At 38.9% G+C, this 20,549-nt stretch overlaps 1 protein-coding gene across 4 annotated transcripts in view; it reads right to left on the bottom strand.

The window, feature by feature from the left end:
* The window catches only part of COBLL1 (cordon-bleu WH2 repeat protein like 1), a 127,825-nt gene that overhangs the window by 34,317 nt on the left and 72,959 nt on the right, over positions 1–20,549 (bottom strand). The window contains exons 2-5 of one of the 4 annotated variants that reach the window (XM_067549348.1): positions 20,140–20,319; positions 8,650–8,851; positions 7,130–7,358; positions 2,898–2,936 (exon numbers count right to left, since the gene is read on the bottom strand). In XM_067549348.1, coding sequence (XP_067405449.1) covers positions 2,898–2,936; positions 7,130–7,358; positions 8,650–8,851; positions 20,140–20,231 — 562 coding nt within the window. In that variant the 5' untranslated portion in view covers positions 20,232–20,319. Of the gene's footprint in view, positions 1–2,897; positions 2,937–7,129; positions 7,359–8,649; positions 8,852–15,763; positions 15,784–20,139; positions 20,320–20,549 lie in introns of those variants that run through there. The other 3 variants (XM_067549345.1, XM_067549347.1, XM_067549346.1) reach the window with 3 other exon arrangements.

Here is a 20,549-nt window from a genome sequence, read left to right as displayed (position 1 = left end):
ATATGACAATATCCTAGATAAACCTTACTGAATTAAGTATTGTAGGAGCTCACTGTATTACCAATGTGTGTGTGTTATTATGGAATTGTATGTAACTTGTCTAAGAGACATGACTAATGCAAACCTTGTGAGCATCAAAGTAATCTTTTAAACAATGGGCTAAGACAAGAATGAACCTTTAAAATTAAGAGGGCTTCCCCAGGAAATGTCTAGGGGGAAGTATATGAAAATGAACCTCCTCCAGTTATGCAAGAACTCAGCCTTTTGAAGCTTCACCCTGAGATGGAACCTTTGTCTGGCTAATTACCTATTCATGGTGGCTTCAAAAGACACAGACAGGATGAAAGAGTGGCTCCCAGAGTCATGAAGGGGCTAGTTCTGAGCTAAAGTTATGAACTGGTAACTACAGGAGAAAAACCTCCAGGTGGGATTTGAAGGACTAATCACCAACCAGAGCCCAAGGTCAAAGGTAGGGATGATCTCTGGTAAGCTTATTAGCATGCAGGTTTATTGTTTTTAATATGTTTGACCTGTATTGCCTTTAACTTAAGAATAAAAGTGCTTGCTTAGAAAGAGCTGTGTGGTAACTTACAACTCTTGGCAATTACACTGTTTATCTCCTCTGAGGAGAGGAAGCAAAGTAGGCCTGCTTAGCTGGTCTGTCTTTTGGGGAATAACACAGTGTAGGCAGAGAACTGTTCAGCCTGGAAATATCCTGGTCAAAAGGGAGAAAGATGCAAGTCTCTGTCCAAGAGAGGTGATGACTGAGGAGCCTGGAGCCTCAAGTGGGCACCCTTGCTAAACCATAGAGGGGGAACACACGTGCAGTTGCCCTGAACTGTGGCACACGCTATGTGTAATTTTCAGATATGGCTACAGCAAAATGACTGAAGTTTAAAACTCAAAAGTTGTCATGGAGATAGTACTCAACAAGGGCTAGAGCCTTTGCTTGGTTTGAAAATCATTACTTTGCGCCCTCATATTTTAATTCATTAGGATCTACTTAGCAAGAGTTTGGAGCATGATCCTCAGTTTGCTCATATTGGACTGAATCCCCTATACTCACTACACCACTGTGATATTTTGGGGATCACCCTGACCAGTAAGGGATTCACCTCCTGCCCTGTAACCTTGGGTGTGTTAATCTAGTGTCGCTGTGGCTCAGATCCCTGACACCAGTAGCCTGCCCACAAGCAAAAGGTCTCAACCTGGCTTCCAGCAGCCTAGTTACTCCTGCCAGGGTAACACCTACAGCCCTTCCAATCCCAAATCCATCTTCCCCAAGTTCTTAACTACGAGACACTCGGACCAATCACTCCTTATCTGACCTCTCAGTCCCCATCCTCAAAGGAAACCTGCACAAGATGAGCCTTGGAACTTAAATTCATAACTCTGCTGGTTTTATGACTCATTACAACAATCTGTAACACACCTGCTACCTGCTGACCCTCCTTTGTTCTAGGACCTCATAAGTGTTAAGTGCCCACTTGATTTCAAGTGGTTTCTCACAATACATGTGAATCCTTTATGCTTAAACTGTATTTAGATATGACACTCTGGTTACCTTCTCTAGAGCTCAAGAAGAGCTCTGGGTGGCTCAAAAGCCTGTCTTTTCTCACCCCAGAAGTGGTCCAATAAAAGAAATTACTTCATCCACATTGTCTCTCTAAACTCAGTACATACTGACTGGTTAAAATAAGTCACAAGTTCTAATGTTGGAGTTCATGGCATATTTGTGTAGCTAATAGCTTTCAAGGTCCACAACACAAATAGCTCCTGATTCTTTTTCTTTTCATTTTACTGTTTTCCTTTTTTTTCCAAATGCAAAAAAACAGAACAGGAAAATTAAATGTAAAAATTATGTGTGCATGTATTATCCATCTTCCTACTTCCAAACATCACTGTAAAAAATGTCAGTACTTCTTGACTTCACGCCACTAAGTTAATTTTATTTCTAGACAAAAAAGATTTGCCTATAAAACACTTACGGGACATAGGGTACTGGCACTGCCAGGTGGGGCAAGTGGTATCAGGGCAGCCATTATACTAGTAAGCACTGGGCTTAAAATATTCCAGAATAAGAGTGCCTTTGGGCAAGTCTACACTAAAAACACTTCACTGGCACAGCTGCACTTGCACCGCTGTAGCGCTTTAATGAAGACGCTCCACAGCATAGTTAATCCATCTCCCTGAGAGGTGGTGGCTACGGTGGGAGGGAGAAGCTCTACATGAGAGTCAGGTCAGTACAACCATGTTGCTCAGGAGTGTGGTTTTTCACACCCCTGCACGACATAATTATACCAATATAGCTCTGCAGTGTAGATCAGACCTTATCTTAAGAATTAAGTGTGTTCCACACATGGAGCTAAATTAGGAATAGTTAAATTCACACACTACTCTATTGTGAATTAACCTTCATATGTAGGCACACACTTATTCATGGGGAGACTGCATACACTGAGGTTATCATTATGTTTATTTACCATCAGATTCGGCCATTCCCTCTCACAGAAGGTAGTACCTTAGTGTACAGTTAGTCCTATTGAAATCAATAGGATAACTAACATTGTAAAACAGTACTCAACATCAATAAGGATGGCAGAATCAAGCTTGGAGTAAACATTTTTCAATCATTCAATATTCAAGTGACTCCTGAAGAACATTCTTTTGTGTGGATCCAAAAGCTACCCTAAACTAAAATCTATTGAAACACTGTACGATAGTAGCATATCAACTTTTGTAATGATAATTTATTCAAATTTGACACATATTATAGGACATGAAGGTACTTGTTTACCTTGCAATCAATAAATGGAAATGTCATTAAGTGACATAACTCTATCAGCTACAATTTATATGTGCGCTCCTGTTTCACTATCTAGATCAGTAAAACTTACCTTGTAAAGATGATAAATTGAAGTCAACAGCGGTAGAGGCTAGAGAAATTAAAATGATAAATTAATTATAACAATACTCTTTATTAGATACAGAACTTCACTGTGGGTTAAGGAAAAGCTGTAAATTACATATAAACACCATCATCTGAGTTTCCAAAAAGTAACAGGTCCCTTTCCTATGTAGATCAGTCTTCCCTAAGTAGAAAAGTAGATATCTTAGAATTATATCTAAAACTAACCACCACCTCAGAATTTGAACTAGTATAACAATGAAATGCACAAAAATTTTATATCAAAGACCAGAGATGTCACCATCTGTATATGTGCAGACTGTGTTCTAGAGCACATCATATTAAATCTAGCACGTTTGTTAATATTTCCCATCAATAGCAAATCATAACAATCCTCTAATAAACTCAATCCATCCACAAGATTGTTTCTAATAGGGAAGGGAATTCATTTTGGAGACAATTTCACGGTAGATGTTGGCCTCAGGCAATTGCTGAAAGGATGCTGATTTTAATTACCTTTATAGCCCCAGAACAAACTTCAGTAAAGGACTTGTTCACCCTTGACCAGAGGAATAGGAGTTAAACAGGAAGTTATAAAAATAATATTTATGGGATTTTTGTTTGTTTTTAATTATGACTATAACTAAATTGTCTGTAAAACAGAAAGCTGGAGCCTGGGAAACAGTTTTCAAGTTCAAATAATTAAGTTTTTAATTTGGTCATCTGCCTGCCTGAAATTATTGACTTTTAGCGCACACATTCTCAAAAAGAAATTCAGGAACAGTCAGTGAAAGAAACTCAAACTAATTTATTTTTTGTCCAAAGTAGTAAATTGGAGAAAAATAGATTGTTTCCCTCAGTCAATACCTTTCTTGATCAAAGAGAGTCTCCACTGTAAAGTATCATTCCCAAAATGAATCTGTTACTCAGAGTGTGACTCAAATGAAAAAGAAGATATCCACAAGGGACCTGATACATTTTGACCTTCCCAAGCATGAGATATTTAAATATGTTGTCAGAAGGCATACACCACTGAATAAAAGATCTTAAAGTTTGGAGAGGGGTCTTTGTGTTTTCTTATCGATGGGTGTTTTTGTTTTCTGATGGGAGCGGGGAAAATCTAGCAACAGTTAACCTATGGATCAACTGGTTATTTTTATTGTATTTCTGTCCTACAATGTAAACTTGTGCTTATAAATCTCAATGTAATAAAAGTAGAGCTGAGCAAAATATGGAATTTCTGTACCAAAAGAAATTTCAAAATTTCAACATTTGCTTTAAAAAATTAAAATTTCAAAATTTTCCACAAAATGAAATTCTGTGAACAATTTCAATTTGGAAATGATGAGACATTTTGTTTTTACATTTTGGATTGAAATGAAACATTCAAACATTCCCAAGATTAAAATGTTTTAATGTTGTTAAAATAACCCAAATCACCTTGTTTCGATTTATTTCAACATTAAAACTACATTTCTTCAGGGCACATAGCCCAGTGGGAGTTGTCGTTCTGAACCCCATTCTCTTTTATGGGTGACGGCCCTTTACTGGACTATATCTCCCATAATACATCCATGTGACTCCCATGATGTACAATATAGCTTAGTCAGAAGGAAATCTCTTATGGAAAATGCAGTCCTCCAGGGAGCCATAGGGGAGAATGGTGGCTTGAACTACATCTCCCATATGGCAATGAGCCAGAGGGAAATGCAATTTTAATCTTTTGCCGAACTGATTAAAAATTAAATGTTGTGGGCTAGTTCAAAAAAGTAAATATTCTGAATTGGGTTGAACTGTCCCAAATTAAAATATTTCATTTTGATTTGGAAATTTTTACCAAAATCAAAATTTTCCACAGGAAACTGCATTTTCCACTGGAAAAAAATCATTGAATGGAAAATTCCCAAACACCTCTAAATAGAAAGCTGTTATTTCAGATATTGCTGATTGAGGTGTATTTGGGAAGTAAATTGAGATAAATGTCTTTGAAATAAAACATACCAAATGATGAGGCTGCGCCAGAGAGGAAAATTTACATGATGCCAAATGCAGGGATAATGACTATAGAAAGAAAGCATGTAACACTGGTCTAGGGAAGTCCAGCTGAATCACAAAAGTCGAAGTTGACAGACCATGTTCAAGTGAACTCTCTCTGAGAAAGTGCTTGTAACAGAAAACTACAAAACACTTTTTTAAAAAAGTCTGTGATATTACAAGGAGTCCTTAATACAAGATGGCCTTGTGGTTATGGCACAGGACTGGGAGTCAGAAGATCTGTGAGAGCAAAGGCAAGTCACTTCCCTGCCTTCTGTCTCAATTTGACCATCATTAAAGTGGAGATAATATTTCCTGCTTCACAAGCCATTAACGAACGAAGCCAACCGCTTGTGAAGTGCTCTGATCCTACACTGATAGGCACCATATAAATGCATACTTTTCATTAGATTAATATGCTGTTAGGTAGCTGATCATCCAACCTTGCAGGATTATAAACAAAGAAATAATTATTTCCCTGCTGATTTTGCCCTTTCCCATTCAGCAAGATGTGACAATTTGGGGAATCTGTCTATGTAAAATTTAGTAATTCTGTTTGATATTGGGAACCCTCTATGTTTGTCCGTGTGAGACTGCAAACTATTTTGAATGTGAGGCTGGTTGTCTTTTCTGTTGGCTTTTGACATCCATGCTGGATTGAAATTCTAAGGAATGGGGACACCGGGGAACGGAGCCCACAAGTCCGATTTTTGAAAGAGACTGTCATTAAGGGCTATTAATTAGTGAACAGACCTGGTCCAGATAGAATAGGGTAGTTGAAGGCTTGGGGAAGCCACTTTGCTCCAACTTCTCTGCAGAAGGCTAGTGTTTGGAGAATAGAATTTCCCCAGCAGCAAAAGAAAGAAACCAGGTGTTGCTTGTGAGACACACAAAAAGACTCACAGAGCAATAGAGAGGAAGTTTTGGGCAGAAGACAGGAAAAGAAGGACATGCTTTCATAGCAGGAGGGTTCTGTTTAACTGTGGCACCAGCTGAGGAAGAGAAAAACCAGTTGACCTACAGGGTGGAAGACAGACTCCAGGATTCAAAGGAGAAGTCATGTGCAAGAGGGCAGAGGGAGAGGATGTCTCCTAGACTCCGGCCTATGCCAAAGAACACTCTAGCAGAAACTGTGAGGCAAGGAAATGACTACAGGTGCATTCATTATTTTTGTCTAGATCTGTATATTTCTTGTGCTAACTAAAATGGAGAGTAATTGTGAATTTAAACATGGCAACGCCTCTCTGAGTGAACTGTAAACCCATAGCTCCCGCATGGCTGGAGCTCCGAGGGAGCTGGAAAGCACAGATGCATATAACCTGCTGGAGAGCCTGATGGGTCAGCCATGGGTCCACGGGGCCCCATTTCTGTGAAGGGGTAACAAACAAGGACTATGCTTAGGAGGCGTGCCAGAGAGTACGCCTACACTGCAATAAAGACTCATGGCATGGCCTTCAGTGGCCCAGGTGAGCTGACTCAGGGCTCGCGGGCAGGACACAGGCTACATTGCTAAAAACTGCAGTGTAGACATTCATGCTCGGGTTGGAGCTTGGGCTCTGAAACCCTATAAGGGGGATGGGTCTGAGAGCCTGGACTCCAGCTCGAGCCCGAACTTCTGCACTGCAATTTTTAGCCCTGCAGCCCGACCCTGAGTCAATTGACCCAGGCTCTGAGACTTGGTGCCACAAGTTTTTTTTTTTTTTTTTTTTGCATTGTATACATACCCAAAGAGACCAAGGCAAAAGATAAGGCAACAGCCCACTTAGACCAAGGGAAGTTTAGGAGCATGTGGGTCTAGTGTGCAACCTGGGGAATGTCCAGCAGAGGGAGCACTACCAGAACTGTGTGAGACAGACCATTTTCCTTGGGGCTTGAATGGCACTAAAACTGACACGGGATTTTAAAAATAATAATATCTTTTACGCACTTATTCTTCATCATTTTAGCACAACTGTCACTGTTTATGCTGAGGAGTTTTATATAGGAGTTCTTTGCCAGAATTTATGAAAACTAGTCTTAGGTTCCAGTTCTACAGCAGAATGAGTGAAGAACAGTATGCAGTTATTGCAGTATCTGGAAGGAAATTAATTTTTCTAGAACACATGAAATCATAGATACACAATATTTTTTAAAAACATTTCCTGTGTACATACTTTTGCTGAGAAACTATGTATAAAAATATCTTACCTCTACTGACATCCACTGCATACAATTCCCTTAGTCCAAGGTCATTAAGAGATTTTGTTACATCAAGGGGCTCCTGAGACTGGTAGTTCTTCAGCAATACGGTGTGCAAAGGATCAAACTCACATTTGCTACAGATAATGGGTGTGAGTTCTTGAAGAGGTTCATGCGGACTAACTCTTACTACAGTCTTCTGTGTTCTCTTGTAGTTCACAACTACTCTTACTGTTTGCTGAAAAAGAAAATAGGAACTCTATTAAGTAGCATTCAAGGATACAAACAGAAAAACCCAAACTGTTACAAAACCAGAATGTTGCAGCAACCCTAGAAACTCCTTTCCCCCCTCCCCCAATATTGGCTATTTCACTACTGTTACGGTTTTATCAACATCACAAAGAGAGCTCTATAAGCAAGGTGTGAGCAAATGTAATAGAAACTCCTGTCTAATGGAGTATCACTTTTGACACAAGCTCGGACTACTCTTAAAAGTTATGTCAATATAGCTATGTAGGTCAGAGATGTGAAAAGCCCACCACACAATTGACCAAAATAGCTATCCTGACCTAAGATGCAGCTGTGCTGATAGAATGTTTCCATCAATATGGCTACCATCATTTGGGGAGATGGTGTTCGTACACCAATGGAAAATCCTTTTGTGCTGGTGTAGCCTACTTCTACACTACAGGGTTATGCTGCCATCACTACAGTGATGTAGCTAGGCCGATACAGTCTCCACTGTATAGATTTAACAAGGTTGCAAATCACTTGGGTAAGTCAGAAGGGAGAAAACGGGACAGGGAAAAAATGATCCTATACTTTTTGTGTGCTTCATAAAAATGATACAAGTATTGAGCAGCTCCCAACAAGGTTTATTTTCTGTATTCTGCAAAAGCTTAAATTGCCCAGGCCATGAGGAATATCCCTGATTTACACAACAAAGCTGAAGAGTTCCCAACAGGAAGATGGAGTAATAACATGCAGAGCACATACTAAATGAAAATGAAATATAAGTAATTTGTAATCAGAAGGATGTGTAAAAGTTACAGCAGTCCAGATAATGACTTAGCAGTTGTTTTTCAGTTTATGAAAGAGATGCTATATGTATTGTATGCCCCACACACACACACACACACACACACACAGTTCTGCTGTCCACAGAACAGCTTTAGAGTTTATCAAAGGATACTTTCATGAAGGAACTTTGTAACTTTATACTTCAGATTGTTAATATAATATTTACATTCCCAAAAGAACAAACAATTAGTTTCACATCACTGTAAAATCCAAAAACCATCCAAACCACTGGAATTATGGACTAAAACTCTAATCTGTATGTAATTGTATATTACAATGGCACCAGGCCATGCCCTGAAAAATATATTCTATTGAGAAATTATATTTAACATAAATCACATTTAGAAAAGTTGGATAAAAACAATCTGCCATCATAGATTACAATCAGAAGATGCAGATTATTTAATCTCTCTTTCTTCAGGTAACAACATCTTTGGTATAATTCATACCTCTGGTATTATGGGTGTTGTCTTTTTCTTATCCATATGTTTTGGCTTTAAAATCACCTTTTCTACTTCAAGCATTCCAATTGGTGTGTTGGGTTTGAATTTAATCTGGCTCTTCTCCGCAGACAGCAGTTCTACGGTATAGCTTGATGGATTTAAATGATACTGTGCACAAAGAAAAATCAGCAAATCCATCATGGGTTTGCTATTTAAAAAAAAGAGAGAGAGAGAAAAGACAAAGAATGAGAATGGTCATAATATCAAAACAAAGTGCATTTCTGAACATTCGCAAAAATCATCTCTGCTATCATCTGACTAAATAATTACAGTCCACACACCCACTTTGCAATTGTACTGCTGAGATTAAAGACACCTTTAACATGCACATATACTTAGAGAGCTACTGTGCTCCTGCAAAAGGGAATCTGCTAAAATGTAGTGTGAAATAGAACATTTCTGAGGTGGACATGGGAAGGTGTTTTTGCCGCCTGACTTATGGGTCGTGACAGTGGTGATAATTATATTGCTACTGATCATGTATAGCTGGTATACTTTATGATCTATTTTTTCAAAATGACTCGTGATTCTGGTCTCCAACTTGAGAAACTTGAAATGGGCCTGATTTCCAGAAGTGCTAAGCTCTGAAAAGTCACCCTTTCAAGTCAATGCAACCAAAATGCTTTATCATTTTGAAAAAGTAGGCATATACGTAAACTTTAATGTATGGTATATCACCCAGATAACACATTTGGAAAAAGATAGCTGGAGAAGGAAAGTGATACCAAAAACATACCCACTCATAACAGAAAAGTTTCAGACTTGTGGGAGCAGGATAATTAGATATTTGAATCTCAGTAATAAATGACTTGTTAAGGCCATATAAAATATTTACTGACAATCTAACACAGAACACTTTCAAAGTCTATTTGCAGCTATTTATATTTTGGATTTTCCCCAAAACCAACCTGATCCTGGCACATAATGAAACTATTTCAACTAACTCTTTACTTTAATTATTCCTTCCTGAAATGGCCTGTTTCTGTACAATCATATAATGGTGTAAAGAACACAAACATTACATTTTTCCCAAGAACTTTGAACTAGAAACTTTAAATCATACATTATGCATGGTTAGATATACTGTACAAACACAATGGCTGTATAAACTAAACTGTGCTCTTCCCCCGCCCCCCAATATATTCCCAAATAGGAGCAGAGGAGATTTCACAAAAATAGAGCAACAAAGTTGCATCAAACTGGCTTTCACATACTGTATACGTGCTATATATAAAAGTTACACACAAATAACTATTCTAAAATAACATTAAGGTTGCAGAGTCGAATACTCGGAAGTTAGCAAATGCCAGAATTACAGTTGCCTGAAAAAACACAGGAAGGAGAGAAACCACCCCGCAAACTACCTCTCATCCACAGACACACAGAATACAGGATAGCCTGAGCCCACAGGTTAGGACACTAACCTAACCAGGGATTTCCATCCCAGGCCATGGCCCTAACTACCAGGCTATAGAGTTTCAGAGAGGCATTTACTTCCATCTTAGAGTTGAGAAAACTTCCCAAAGAGATTTTAATCATAATACAGACACACAAGGGGACTAAAGTATTTTGCACAAGGAAACTTAATTCTGGCGTTTCCTAACTTTTGAGTTGACTACAACCTTAATGTCCTTTACTGTAATTTTTTTTTAATATAGCAATATTATATATTAGTGCAGGAAGTGGAAAAGCTGTGGTCCATTTCCTCAGCACCAGCTTGCTATATGCACAACCTTGTGGTGAAGGGATTAATTCATTATCACTGGAACATAAGAATTTAAATTTCTAGCAGCACATCAGAGCAAATGTAGGATGTTCAATTGAAGTTCAAATTCATACACATTCCCAAAGCAACCATCAAACTGAGCAGACTTTTAGATACTGTTGTCTAGAATTCTGTCCTGGAGGCGATTCTGTGAATTAGGTTATTTTGAAGGAGAGTAGATCATTTAAATTCATCTTCACAGACATCAGACACACAGAAAGACTTGTCTTTGCTTAGCAGAAACTGAATGTAAGTAACGGTAGGAGTTTTTTTTAATGCCATGATTTAATTTTTAAAATTAACCCAAGTTCTGATTCCTGCATTTAAACCGGTGCTTGCTGGTTCTAGCACTGCTTATTTCCTGAGCAAGCTTCATTCAGGCTTTTGGGCTGGAATCATAATCATGGATACACAACAGTACAAGCACACTTCCAAATGTTGGAGTCGTTCTAAAAAATATATTCCTAAATTCAGGGTCATGACAGCAGAGGGATGCTTTGCAGTCCATCTGCCATCCCTGAAGGCCAGGATATTTTATGGGCTACATCCTGCTCTATTTTTATGTTTATTCTTTCCTCTTCATCTTCTAGAGGAAAGTCTTTTTACCTGCTTAAGCAGCAGGAGGCAGCACTTGCCTGAAAAAAAATCTGCTTCAAAAGCATCAAGTAGCCTACAATCTTGTACTGCAATTGTATGGGACGATGGAAAAAACAACTTCTGTGCCTTAACTCCATTGGTACATGCCCACCTTAGGGGTGCAGTGAGAAACTCATCTGTAAGCTCTTCACAAGATCATTTAGATCACTTACATTTACACACAGGGAAACCAGCTCTGAACTCTGCTCACCCTTTCCCTTCACATATAACAAACCATTTTCTTTTCCATTAGCAGGAAGGAAGAGAAGAAACAGCTGCTTTCTCCCTTGTGCTCCCACCCTTCAAGAAGAAGTCTCTGCCACCCAAGTGATTACTAATACACTTTGCAGATGACCCAAAAACTGGGGGAGTGGTAAATAAAGAAGAGGACAGTTCACTGATTCAGAGCAATCTGGATTGTTTGGTAAACTGGGCACAAGCAAACAATATGTGTTTTAATATGTTTAATACTAAATATAAATGTATACATCTAGGAACAAAGAATGCAGACCATATTTTCAGGATGGGGACTCTATCCTGGGAAGCAGTGACTCTGAAGAAGACTTGGTGGTTGTGGTGGATAATCAGCTGAACATGAGCTCCCAGTGTCAGATTATGGCCAAAAGAGCTAATGCGATCCTGGGATGAACAACCAGGGGAATCTCAAGTAGGAGTAAAGAGGTTATTTTACCTGGTTTTGGCATTAGTATGATTGTTGCTGGAATATTGTGTCCAATTCTGCTGCCCACAATTAAAGAAAGACGTTTATAAATTAGAGTGGATTCAGAGAAGAGCCATAAGAATGATTAAAGGATTAGAGAACATGCCTTATAGTCACAGATTCAAAGAGCTCCATCTATTTAATGAAGCAAAGAGAAGTTAAGGAGTAACTTAATTACAGTTTCTAAGTATCTACATGGGGAATATTTAACAATGGGCTCTTCAATCTAGCAGAGAAAGGTATAACATGATCCAGTGGCTGGAAGTTGAAGTTAGACAAATTCAGACCGCAAACAAGACGTAAATTTTTAACAGTGAGAGTAATTAACCTTTGGAACAATTTACCAAGGGTTATGGTGGATTCTCCATCACTGACCATTTTAAAATCAAGATTGGATGTTTTTCTAAAAGATATGTTCCAGGAATTACTTTGAGGAAGACCTATAGCCTAGATGATCACTATGGTCCCTTCTGGCTTTGGGATCTATGGCCTTGTCGACACTTTAAAAAAAAAATAAGGTCGACTTATAGCCACTGCTGTAATTACAACGGTCGCTGATTTGCATCCTGCCCTCCTTGGGTTGGTGGAGTGCATCCTCACCAGGACCACTTCCACCAACCTAAGGGGCAGTGTGGGGAGCTGAGAGTCCCATCACTCAGCTCCCAGGCTCCCTGTGGGCTGCCCCCCAACTCCCCGGTCCCAGCTAGGAGCCTGCAGAAGCCACCAGAGACTTCTCCCCTCCCTCTTCCCTGCCAGGAGTTGGGGGAAGCTGCCAGGGACTTCTCCCCTCCCTCTTCCCTGCCAGGAGTTGGGGGAAGTCACTGGGGACTTCTCCCTTTCCCTGCTGGGAGCTGCGAGAAGTCTCCTGGGGCTTCTCTGTTTCCTGCTCCCCTCAGGAACAGACAGCCATGTAAATTTCACAACTCAGCCACCTACTTGACAAGACTGCCCCGGAGCAGGTGGAGAAGCACCCGGAGGCTACCAGCCAAGAGTGGAAACCAGCAGCCTGGGCTTCTTGCCCTGCTTCCCGGGCTGCTACAAATCTGGGTGGCTGGTTCCCGCTCCCAGCTGGGAATGGGGCAAGAAACCCAGACTGCTGGTCTCTGCTCTGGGTTGAGAGCCTGTTTTTCCACTTGCTCTGGAGGCAGCCTTGTCAATTACACATCTGAGCTGTGAAATTGACATGGCTGTTGGTTCCAGCCTGGAGCACAGCAGTGAAATTAACAAGAATGACAGCCCCAAGCCGATGTAAGGGGACGCAGTGTCTACATTGACACTGTGTCGCCCTAATTATGCTGACAAAAGCCCTACACCTCTCATCAAGGTGGTTTTATTTTGTTGAAAAAACAGGGCAGTTTTGTAGGCAGGGGACTGACTGCAGTGTGTACACCACCTCTGTTTTGTCGACCAAAGGTGACTTTGGTGGACAAAACTCTCTAGTGTAGACCATGCTATGAATCTACATGGATAGAAAGAAAGAAGATGGGCTGCTAAGACTGACTATTGCTGACTGACTATTCACTGTGGCTGACCAAGAAGGCAGACAACAGCTCCATCAGCTCAGAGGTTTATCAGGATAACTATCTATTAATTGTATTTAAAAGGTTGGCAACTACACACAGACTCTAGCACTATCAGCTGGGTTCCCCGGTCATGCTGTTGCAGGTGGGAGACAAGAGGAGAGAAAAAGATCTCCTTTACATATAAAGTGAATTATGTTTTAGGCCAAAAAAAATCCATTTCCCTGACCCTCTCCAAAATCCTAAAGCCCAGCCTGGTCCACACTGGGATGATAACAGTGAACAACAGTGGGCTTTGTTTGGAGTAGGGAAAAGGGGTGTGAAGAAGTATTTCACAAAGCTTCAAAAATATTGGATGCTAATATTTGGTGCAGGAGGGTCCTCCTTGCTATTATCTGCAGGTCTTTTTAAGCTGCTACTGTGGCTTGAAACAAATTTTGCTTCTAGCTACATCCCCCTACTTATGATATATAATAAAAATCTTAACCTTTAAAAGTGGATTTTAAAAGCAAACATATAAACCAGAATTGGCCAATAGCCCGTTATTGCATAGTGTCTGAGACAAATAGCAACCAACCACATTCTGAAGTACAGAGGAGATCCTCTCTCATAATCTTCTTCATCGCTAACACTAAAGGGAATACTGGCTCATTGAGACTATGGCAAAAATATTACAAAGAAAGTTGAAATGATTCAGAAAGAGATGTCTTTGCTACAAAAACCTTTAGGCATCTGATTTCCCCACTGCTGTACATTCATCGTCCCAAAGGTCCTAACACAAAAGGAAGACATTAGTTCTATGAACTTTACTGACGTAAAATTAGACAAATGCATCCCATCCCCACCTCCTATCCACGCCTCTGTGCGGTCCATTTAGGCTGTTCCTCCTTTTACCCTATATATGCCTGGACACCAGTAACAGAGCACGACAGCAAAGGCACAGGAGAGAGTCTCCCTGACCTAATTTCTAGTGTCAGGTACCATAGCAGAGCCAGACTGCCAGACACAGTAATTGCACAGAAAAATAAATGCTTGTTCAGTTCTGGATTGGAGCATCCTCAATGAGCTCTGGGAGGGCTGAATGTGGTTAGTGTGGTTCACAAGGAATTCTGCAAAGATGGAGCATGCTCACTGTAGATAGAATGTTTGGAAATTTAGCTGCCCCTCTGTAACAAACCTCTACCAAGCATGCACAAACAATGATTTTCACATGTATGAAAATTGCTAAGTTTCAGTAGATTTTAATGGGGATAGCCAAAAGGCACCTCTCTGACCCCAGGGCAATCACAGTGCCAAATTTCAAGTCCCTGCTCTAAAGCCTAGAAGCACTACAGCTTCTCAGGAAATTGCTGTAAGATTTTTCAATACTGGCTAAAAAATTTATTTTTCCTTAACCTCATTCTCCAAAATTGCTGAAACTTTTCAAAAATTCAGCCTGTGACAGACACACTGCATGGAAAAATTCAGCTTGAATGGTTAGTTTGCCAAAAGTTATAAGCAGCTGAACACAGGGTTTTATAATGAAAAGAATCTAACAACCTGAACACGAACACACAAACACACACTTTCTCTCTCTCTCTCTCCCTCCCTCCCTCCCTCCCTCCCCCCCCCCCACACACACACACACACACACACACACACACAGAATTATGTCTGCATCTTTTTCTTCACATAATTTTATTAAAATATTTCTATACAACTGAATTACTGTTCTGGCTCTTGTATTAATTCCCTCCCTTGAAGTAAGATTTCACATCACATTTCTATGATCACCAGTTCATAAAGTTTATTTTCAACTGCACCTTTCAACTGCCCCCCCCCCCTTTTTTTTTTTTTTTGGGTAGTTGTTGCCATCTCACAAACTAAAGATAAAAATGCTTACCTGGCCCCTTGTTGTTGTAACACATCCTGGATAGTTAAATAATACCCAGTGTCAGGACTGAGTCAAAGCAAATTGTGTCTACATGCCAAGTTACAGATGCAATTGACACAGGTCAAAAGGCAGAGTCCATAAGTGAATAACTGTTAAAAAGTAACTCAAATGATACTTTGCAGTAATTTTTAAAGTAGCATTTTCTGCTAAATTTTGTTTGACCGAAACATTTTTATATCAGACCCCAATAAGACAATAATAAAACTGACACAGCCACAAGAAAATGGTAGCTGATACATTAACTTAACTAGCAATATTATTTAGTTAAAAAAAAAAAACTAAACCCATTTACAGTTAATGATTTCGAATATGAAACCTTGTGCCACACAGAATACAAAGGTCTGCCACCCCTGTCTAGCCCAGGTTGCTCTTTGCATGTTCTCTATGTTAAGTCCCATAAATTTTCCCAAATTACCTTTTGTGATTAGTGATTACAGAAACATATTTGCACATTTAAAATATCTTTTCATTAGCCTTCAGTTTACCTGTTTCTCTGAATATGTTTTTACTTTGCAAGTAACTGTAATTATGTCCACCTCCAGATGTCTCTTAAAACAATGAAAAAAAGGTATAATGTATGCTTACAACAATGTATGCTTAATTCTCTGAGGCGAGAGCAATAAATATTTTGGAAAGGGAAACAATTTTTCCTCTTATGCTCCTCTCATTAGAATATAATTTAATATATATAGCCAAAGAGCTGCTCAGTGTGCACTCTCTAATCTCCTCATCTTTATCCCTGACTGGTAAGATTAAGAAGAATCCTCTAGCTAGCCTAAGTGACCAGGGTCATATAGTATTTCTGGAATGTTGGAAGGGCACTCAAACTATTTCTTTTCCATGTCTTTTAACAGTACTGGAAGTGCAATGGTTAATGTTAAGTAACTTTTGCTCTATATCATTATGACTGCTTTTATATGGAAGGTGCAGAAATAGTTTGTAGACAGCTTTTATGTTAAAAGGCTTATAAATTCAGATGAAGTATTCACATAACCTACTTTTAACAAACAATGAGCCACAGGTCCCTAAGTTACCTAATTAACTTTTCTTCTGAAGGAAATAATGTTAGTAGTTAAAAAGTTAGCAGTACTGCCAAGCCCAAGCATCCAAAAATCATAAGTCAGGTCCTGAAAAAAACAAACAAACAAACAACAAAAAATCACTAGACTTGTTTAAAGTCATGTGATTTTTAAAAATACTATATTTTGGAACCCTTTATCTATCTTATGACTTTTGAGTCTTCAGGGTACAATTGGATCACATTTCCAAGCTTTTCTCCTGAACCATGAGAGCGAGAAACATTAAATAAATAAATAAATAAAATAAAATAAAAAGATGAGCTTCTCAGACAAATGCCTAACTCCAGGAGCTGGGGCTTTAAGGACAACAAATACCACAAGGCTCATGATAACATCATGAAATTTGGCAGCATTGGGTTACTAGTCATCAAAATTTTTCCAAATTTGGGAAAAACTATTTGGTTTCCATATGACTGTCCAATTGCTTAAGCCTATATATCCTCTTGTATCCTCTTGCAATCTACTCCTCTGTCCCCCTCTCCCAAACACACAAAGAATAACATACCTTTAAGGTAAAAAACAGAATTTGTTAATGATTATAAATACAACAGATTTTGAAAAGCAGGCAGCAAATCATGCAAAGCTTGTTATTAACTAACTATACAGAGTAAAGCAACAAATTATTAGGAAGAATATCCTAAATGACTGGAAGTACACAGAAACTGATTGAAAGGAAATCCAGCAAGGATGTAAAGAACACAGATTCAGAAGAGCTACAGGTTTCTTCTGAAACCATTTGTGACTGACTAAGCTCAGCCTGACTGCACCTTCAGCAAAGCCGACTGTGCAGAACACAGACAATTGCACAGAGGCTTAATTCTATGGAATAATGACACTGGGGCAAAGTGAAAAGATGCATCTGGTTGTAAGAAAATATAACTTCCCTACTTTCCTGTGCACAGTTTAAATCTCTATATTACACTAGATTTCAGCTCAGGAACTTTAAATCTGTTCTTGGGTCTAAACAGAGAACAAGTAAGACAGAAACAGATATGTTATTTGTCCATATCATATTCAGAAGCAGGTATATCTTGCTATTTGTCCACAAACTAATAATGCAAGCATACAACTGGACACATAATTAGCCATTTCTGCTCAAGACGGGACCAAGACTGGAAAAATACTGTTGTTGAAAGTGTATTTGCAGAGCAGAATGGTGACAGTATCTCCTTGCACTATGAATGGATCTAGCCAACACTAACTGTTGGTCACTTTCAAGAATAGTAAAAAAACAAAATACCACACATACTAAGCAGCAAAATCGCCAGTAAAAACGCTAATTCATGGGATAACAGAACTACCAGAAGAATCAGTATACTTTATGTTCTTAAATGACACACATAGATCCACGTCTTATCTGATAAACTTGTGGGGTCACCTTCTTGAACACTGACAAATTATACAAACCATGGTTCAGTTAGGTGCAAAAATAAGCAAAATCCTTTAGCAAAGAATCTTAGAATTCTCACAATCTCAGTAAATGATTTCAGAAGATGTATCCTTCTTCAGAAATACTACCCTCAAATCAAAGTTCTCTTCAAGATCATTTAGGGACTAGAAAAGAACTATACAATGTTGTCAGTTACAGACACTGTGAATAAAAGATAAATATCACTCTGCTAAGTGAAAGTCTTGCCCATTCTATTGAAGGGGAAAGTCTGCATACAGGAGAGAACAAGCCACACAAGGATAAATGCCTATAAAGTAATGACAGGGATATAGCTGCTTACTTGTTTAAGTTACATAGTTTTAAAAATAAACAATTGCAAAAACATAGGGACCACATACAGATGAGCAAAGAAGGGCAAAATATACATGTAGGTTCTTTATTTCATCTGGCAGACTGTGAAAGCAACAAGCTGGCATTTAACCTGCAGCAAATCATGAAACAGATTAATCATTTCTTGTAAATGCTACATTTCTGACACGTTGAACTGAGATGGCATATACATTTTCCAATTTGCTTTAACAGGGACCAACCATAATTTTTTCAGGGCCAGTACAAACTTGTAACACAGGCCTCCTCCCACACACATACCACAATCCCTCATCCCATACATACAATCTCATGAGCCATGAAAAAAGTTTGAATTCTGAAATTACTGTCACATATTCCATATTTCTGAAAAATGCCCCCCCCCCTTTGCTATTTTTGTTTACATAACACCCAGCCTGACTATTTTGTAACTTTTTGGTCATTATAAAGGTATTATATCCTGTCAATGGCTTGATTTTTTTTATTCTAATGGACCAATGTGACTGCAAACATTTTATAATTAGACCAATTAACTTTAAAGTTTTATTTTTCTGGCCTTTTTCATTACAAAATCAAGAATTAGCCCCCGAAAGTCAATTTCTCTTGCAAGTTCACACTCAATAGACAACATAGCGAGGTGGCTTAACCGTTCTTGCCCCACTGTAGAACACCTGCAGTTTTTGATAAGTGCTAGCTTGCTGAAACTTCTTTCAGCTTCTGCCAGAGTCACGGCAGTGTGCAAAAAATCCGTAAATCCGTGAAAAACTGGAAGCTAGATTGGTGTCCTTTAGCTTCTTTTAGTTCCCTTTCTTTTACCTCCTTATGTTTCTGGCTGCCTGATTTGTATTTATAGGCACCACCAGACATGGCAGTATGGGGTGTGTGTGTGTGACTATGAGTGAATTAGACACTTACTCTCATATATTTTGGACCTGCAAATCCCACTAGAAGAAGCAGCAGCAGCACTGGCTCCCACTGTCTTATGGTTTTGCTTTGTCCCTCTCACCAGCTGTCCCTCCCGCCTACCTATGCACAAGGAACTCTGGGACTGGTAGTTCTTAATCTAGATATGATAGACCATGTCACAGAGAGGAGCACAAATCTCTCTGTCTTTCAGACTCAAACTACACGTCCTAGTATAACTGCACAAGCATACACACTCTATTCTAGAGAAGGGCCTGGGCTGGGCCAGTAGGCCCAGCAACTCACTGTTCAGAATGTTGCTTTAGAGTAGGAATTCTGAATTCCATCACAGCAGCTAGTTTTCAGAGCTTTCTGAATTGGAGTGGGCTCAGCACACATGCACACACAAAGAAAAGCCTCACTTAAATTTATTGGCTTGGGTTTATAGTACATTTTATTTCCCGAATGGCTTGACTTCAAGACATTAAATTAAAAAATTAACATAACAGAGGCTTGAATAGGAAGTGCCTATTTCTTTTAACATTTAGAGAGTTTGAAAGCAACAAAATCTTCTTGGCACACACCATCACTTAGGATACAGTTTCTAGGATTCTTTGCAATCTACAAATAGTAAAGAGATTGGTGAGAGAACCCTGAAGGCATCACTTCCTATGTGATTAAGGTAACAAGTTACTCACCTTGGAATAATTCATTTAACTCCGAGTAAGAATTAATACATTTGTAGAGATGGGCAACTATAGTCCCTATACCTTGGATGCCTCCTTACTCAACACACACTTGTTGTAAAATTATTTCACACCTTCCATTCTTGCTAATTTGGTTCTTAACACTAAAATTCAAAACTTATGGCAAGTAAAGTCTAGAAAAAATATTATGAAACCAAGCCTCTTGGGAAAATAAAGAGTACTGAAATATATAACTATGTACTTGAATTTTTCCCCATTAACAAGTGATTAGCATCAGAGCCCTAACTGAACAACTTATTTTCTTCAGAGGTACAAGTTTGAGTATGGATTCAAGTGCTGTATAAGTTCATCCAGAAAGTGTAATCGCAGACTGTAGAAACCGAGTGTCATTCTCAAAAAAAATGTCTATGCCATACCTTCCATTTACAGTAGTAGATTTGATCACATCCCCTGGAAGGACCACAGATAATTGGATGTCTTTATCGGTTATATTCTCTTTCTGTTCCATGGTGAAATTAGTTGGTTCTATATCATCAAATGAAGAAACTTCAAAGTTTTTTGTTTCAGATGGAGAAACAGGAGCTTTAGCTTTTCTTCTGAAATAAAAAAAAAAATTAGTAGACCTTAAAAAAACAACAAGCAGTATATTTTTACAGAACAAGTATTCAGTTAGCGAATAATTATTCTTAACAAAATGCTTTCCCTGCCACAACACAGGAATATCAGAGTGAAAATGACCAATGTTATATAACTTTCACCCTCATGCTTGCAAGCAAGGTGCCTAGAGATTTGCTAAAATGTAGTTCGTGGTGGCGAAGTATGAGAG

The sequence above is a fragment of the Emydura macquarii genome, unplaced genomic scaffold, assembly GCF_026122565.2.
Source record: "Emydura macquarii macquarii isolate MOO-44397 ecotype Brisbane River unplaced genomic scaffold, CSIRO-AGI_Emac_v2 contig_1253, whole genome shotgun sequence".
Classification (NCBI taxonomy): Eukaryota; Metazoa; Chordata; order Testudines; family Chelidae; genus Emydura; species Emydura macquarii.
This window is presented reverse-complemented; position numbering and strand designations above follow the sequence as displayed.